The following is a 5,601-nucleotide window of genomic DNA, read 5'->3' as shown; positions in this document are numbered from 1 at the left end:
TGAAAAATGTTTTGTCTTTAAGGATAGAGTGATGCGATTGGTAAACGAAAATAAAATTATCCTTGATAATGAGAAGGCTAGTTCTAACAAGATCTCTATCACGTTTGGGTCATTGGATCCAATCCAAATGTATATCTGTGAAAAGCATGAAGAAAAGCCGGTAGAACAGGACGTTGACATAGATGGTGATGAGGATTGGATTCTTGTAACTAGGCGAAGACGCAACAAGTCAAACTTAAGAAAAGAATTATCCGAGCAACCAGTTAGAGGAAAAATGGTAAAGAAATCATAGAAGCAAAAATCAATCAAGCTCCCCAAAAGGGCAAAGGTTGAAGTGCATCACTACCAAAAACCTCGACGTCTTGTGACTCTAGAGGAATTCTTGCCAAGCTCGTTCATACAAAGTCTACTGAAGGCAATGTCGAGGCATCATGTTTCAATGTGGATAAAGGACAAACAATGAAGGTGCCTCCTACTGTAAAAGAAGGAACAACGAGTGAATCCTCACCAAAAGTGTCTCCTGGGGAAGAAGAAACAGAAATAAGGGAAATCTCAGAAATGATGTCTCTTTCATCTTCTGAAAAATCTATGGAACTTTATTCCCAAGAAGCACATGTCTGTGATACTAAAATCACATTTACGGATAACGATCTTCTATTTGGTGAAACACTACACAATCGTCCTTTGTATATGGTGGGTCATGTTCTAGAGAAGAAGATAAATAGAGTCTTAATAGATGAAGGATCAGGAGTCAACATTTTACCTATCCACACATTGAAGGAACTTGACATCATGACTGGGGAACTTAGTGAAAGTCGTCTGTTGATACAAGGATTTAATCAAGGTGGGCAGAGGTCCATAGGCTCTATTAAATTATAGATCCACATGGGAGATTTGCGATCAAGCGCATGGATGCACGTGATTGACGCAAAGACATCATACAACACATTACTTGGCAGGCCTTGGGTACATGAGAATAGAATTGTCTCATCTTCTTACTATCAATGTTTGAAATATCTTGAAGGTGGAACTGAAAGAAAGGTAGTTGTAGATGATAATCCTTTCACCGAAGTGGAGACACACTTTGCGGATGCGAAATTCTATATGAGAAGTTATGTTGTTAAAGGGGTCAAATCCAATGACGTCAAATCAATCAAGATTGATAATATCGTAAGTAAAAGAATTGATGCAGCTATCGAAAAGGTAAAAATTGACACTAAAGACTCTTCTCCCATTCTTAATGAAGGGAAGATCCTGTCTTCAAAGAAGAAGCAGACTTCTAGGCTTTACTATGTTCCAAAAGAGAAGAAAAAACAAGATCAACCATCTAACCTTGAAGAAAATGCATTAAGAGGGCTAACTCTTCCTATCAGACGATTGATGCAACAAACTTGTCTGCAAAGTTGCCAGAAAAGTCAGTCGCTCAAGATCAAGTGCTAGATATGGATCTCCCTACAAAGCTCACAAGAGAAGGTTTTGATCCCAATTCCTACAAGTTATTTGTGAAGGCAGGGTACAACCCTAGCGAGCCATCAGCGCTAAGGAAACTCCCATCAGAAGATACAACTAGGAAAGCGCGTGAAGACCTAGGTTATAGCCAACCGCCGCCAATTCGCATTTCCATAAGAAGGACCAGTAATAATCATATAACTTTTGAAGATGATGTCACTATTCCCAATAAAAGGCCTTCTGTCTTTGATCGACTTTGTGAAGCGACAACAAGAATTTCTGTGTTTAAGAGGTTAGGTCCTCTGAAGAAGAATAACAAGAACCTGAGAATTTATTTGAAATTTACAAAGCGTACTTCACATTTGATTCGAAAGGATTTCAGAAGTTTGATTCCTTCTAGGATGAGGCGACGAGTGGAACTTATGGTTTTCTGTAAAGAGGAACTCAAGGCAAAGCTTCATACTGTGGTTTACACCAAAGAGCGCGAGGAAGATAGAGAAAGTGTAGGTTCCTCAAATCATGTTACAATCCAAAATGAGTACGATTCTTTGCCTCAAAAGAACATTCTGGAAGAGGTAGAAAATATTGTCTCGTGTTGTCATATATCAGTCAATGAAAATGATCCTGTGGAAGAGGAAGCTGCTAAAGATGCTCCACCAGAACTTGAAGAAGGAGTAAAGATCACAATAGATCCTTTGAAGGGAGTTAATCTTAGCACCGATGAACATCGGAAGCCAACTTACTTGAGTGCGTTTCTAGAAATTGATGAAGAAGTCGCTTACATGAATATACTCAAAGAATATAGAGATGTATTCGCTTGGAGTTACAAAGAAATGCATGGACTGAATCCTAGAGTAGCGGTCCATCAATTGGCAGTCAAAAATGGTTCTCATTCAGTTAAACAAGCTCAAAGACGTTTTAGACTAGACTTGATTCCGTTGATAGAAAATGAAGTTAACAAAATCATTGAGGCAGGCTTTATTCGTGAGGTCAAATATACTACATGGATTTCAAGTATTGTTCCTGTGAGGAAGAAGAATGTTCAAATTCGAGTTTGTGTTGACTTTAGAGATCTTAATAATGCATGCCCTAAAGATGAGTTTCCTCTTCCCATTCTAGAGTTGATGATTGATGCCACCACTGGTTATGAGGCAATGTCGTTCATGAATGTTTCTTCTTGATATAATCAAATCCGCATGTCACCAAAAGATAAAAAACTCACTGCATTTCGCATGCCAAAAAATATTTTTTGCTACAAAGTGATGCCATTTGGTTTAAAGAATGCTGGCGCCACATATCAAAGGGCTATGCAAAATATCTTTGAGGACTTGTTCCATAAAAATGTTGAATGTTATGTTGATGATTTTGTAGTAAAGTCGAGGAAGAGGGCTGATCATTTGAAAGACTTAAGGATGGTGTTTGAGTTACAACGAAGATATCAACTAAGGATGAATCCATTTAAAAGTTCCTTGGCTTTATTGTGAGACATCGAGAAATTGAAATTGATCAAGCCAAAGTCGATGCAATATCAAAGATGCCTGAACCTCGAGATATTCATGAGTTAAAAACTCTCCAAAGAAAGTTAGCCTACTTGAGAAGGTTCATCTCAAATCTAGCAGGGAGATGTCAACCATTCAGTCATCTCATGAAGAAAGGTGCTCCTTTTAATTGGGACAAAACATGTAGCGAAGCCTTTAAAAGTATCAAATCGTATATAGCAAAACCTCCGGTTTTGGCAGCCCATATACCTGGAAAACCATTGATATTCTACATTGCAGCACAAGAAAGGTCTGTAGGAGCCCTGTTAGCTCAAGAGAATAGTGAAGGCAAAGAAAATGCTCTTTATTACTTAAGTAGAATGATGACGCCAAATGAGCTAAATTATTCGCCAATTGAGAAGTTATGATTGGCACTGGTCTTCTCAATTCAAAAGATGAAGCATTATTTTCAAGCTCATGTTGTCCGCCTTATTTCTAGAGCAAATCCCATCAAGTTTGTTATGTCAAAACCTATCCTTAGTGACCGACTAGCAAGATGGTACCTCCAATTCCAACAATTTGAGATTGTGTACATCCCTCAAAAATCCGTGAAGGGACAAGAACTAGCGGATTTCTTAGCAGACCATCCTATACCAAATGATTGGGAGTTAATTGATGAGTTTCCTGATGAAGATGTGATGTTAATTGAAAAATGTACTTTGACGGGGCTGCACATCGCGGCGGAGCTGGTGCTGGCGTGGTGTTCATCACTTACAAGAAGAGATTCTACCATTCTCTTTTATTCTAAAACAATGTTGCTCCAATAATGTCGTTGAATATCAAGCACTGATACTTGGACTTGAAATGGCTGTTAACATGAAACAATTACATTTACAGGTCTTTGGTGACTCTCAATCGATGACTAATCAACTCTTAGGAAGTTATGAGGTAAAAAGGCCCGAATTGCGACATAATCATGATTATGCTCAAAAGTTGATAAGATGGCTTGGGGACGTAACCCTTCAACATGTGCGTCGAACAGAGAATAAGAAAGTTGATGCATTGGTTACTCTAGCTTCAACGCTAACCCATCCTGATGAAACACAAGTAATTGTCTGTAAAAAATGGATAGTGCCACCGTCAAATTGAGAAAGAATATATTGAAAATAAGCTTGATCATATCATCGCCATTGTTGAAGCTGCGAAGGAAGATTGTAGACAACCCATCATTGACTACCTATGTTATGGGATACTTCCAGAAAATCCACGAAGAAGGACTGACATATGTCGGCGTGCACCTCGTTTCCTTTACTACAAGGATACATTATATAGAAGATCATTTGAGGGTATGTTATTACGATATTTGGGAGAGGAAGAAACGATTCAAGCTCTGCAAGAAGCACGCTCTGGAGTATGTGGATCACATCAATCTAGACCAAAACTTCATTTTCACATAAAAAGAATGGGGTATTACTGGCCAACCATGGTGAAAGATTGCTTATATTATGCCAGGAAATGCGATGCTTGTCAATTTCATGCGAATTTCATTCATCAGCCACCCGAAGTATTGCACCCAACCCTCGCTATATAATAACAGACAATGGCAAACCATTTGATAACAAGTTAATGAATAAGATTTGTGATATTTTTGACTTTAAACTGCGTAAATCTTCTATGTACCATGCTGCCACTAATTGTCTTGCTGAAGCATTCAATAAGACTCTATGCAATCTGCTCAAGAAAGTTGTCTCCAAATCCAAACGGGATTGGCATGAAAGAATGGAAGAAGCTTTGTGGGCATATAGGACAACATATCGCACACCAACTCAAGCAACACCATATTCACTTGCTTTTGGAGTTGAAGTAGTACTGCCACTCGAGCGTCAAATACCCTCCTTAAGACTTTCTATTAAAGAAGGGCTCACTGAGGAAGAAAATGCTCAATTGTGTATTGCTGAGTTAAAAGCACTTGATGAAAAGAGGTTAGAAGCCCAACAGAACCTTGAATGTTATCAAGCTTGTCTATCTCGTGCTTTTAATCAGAAGGTTCGCTTGAGGTGCTTTCAAGTTGGAGATCAAGTTCTCGCGATAAGAAGACCAATCATTACTTCGCACAAGTCTGGGGGCAAATTTACCTCAAAGTGGGATGGATCATATGTCGTACAAGAATCATATTCAAATGGTGCTTACAAGCTTGTTGATGTTGATGGCTTAAGGACCGGTCCTATTAATGCCCAATTTCTAAAGAGATACTATCCTTGAAGGAAGATGATGCTCCTTAAGGTACGAGCCTAAACTGCATGTCACTCCTTGCCCGCAATAATATAAACTGTGTACGACACAACCACAAAAAAAAAAGAATAATCACTCAAATCCCCAGAACTACGTTGTAACTTGATCCTCTATATTGAGGTATGTAGGCGCTTAGAACCATATTTTAAGTTCAGTTGCATGAGTGTCAAAAAAATGTTCCCACTTGATCTATTGCATGAAAGTCAAAGCGATGTATATTTTTATTTTTATCTTTTGTCTCATCAAACTTAAGACTTGCACGAAGTATTGATGGGTTTATGGAAGGGGCAAACACTTATTAAATATGAATCTCTTATTAGTACGGTGGAAGTATTTAAATTAGATCAAGTATGCAAATTGGAGTCTTTATATTCTTCGAGTT

The 5,601-nt window shown here is 38.4% G+C and overlaps 1 protein-coding gene across 1 annotated transcript; it reads left to right on the top strand.

Moving 5' to 3' along the window:
- Positions 1 to 3,382: 3,382 nt before the first annotated feature.
- On the top strand, positions 3,383 to 5,189 carry LOC138337724 (uncharacterized). Its single transcript, XM_069288001.1, has 4 exons — positions 3,383 to 3,676; positions 3,825 to 3,875; positions 4,060 to 4,338; positions 4,440 to 5,189. Exons 1-4 carry the CDS (start codon positions 3,383 to 3,385, stop codon positions 5,187 to 5,189), a joined length of 1,374 nt encoding a protein of 457 aa, XP_069144102.1.
- Positions 5,190 to 5,601: the final 412 nt, after the last annotated feature.

This window comes from Solanum lycopersicum, chromosome 8, assembly GCF_036512215.1.
Source record: "Solanum lycopersicum chromosome 8, SLM_r2.1".
Classification (NCBI taxonomy): domain Eukaryota; kingdom Viridiplantae; phylum Streptophyta; class Magnoliopsida; order Solanales; family Solanaceae; genus Solanum; species Solanum lycopersicum.
This window is presented reverse-complemented; position numbering and strand designations above follow the sequence as displayed.

Excerpts from the sequence above, each read along its gene's own strand:
- LOC138337724 (XM_069288001.1), top strand. The coding sequence starts at position 3,383 with ATGAAGCATTATTTTCAAGCTCATGTTGTCCGCCTTATTTCTAGAGCA. Across the intron at positions 3,677-3,824 it reads TGCACATCGCGGCGGAGCTG|GTCTTTGGTGACTCTCAATC; the intron begins GTGCTGGCGTGG and ends TTACATTTACAG. Across the intron at positions 3,876-4,059 it reads AACTCTTAGGAAGTTATGAG|TGCCACCGTCAAATTGAGAA; the intron begins GTAAAAAGGCCC and ends AAAAATGGATAG.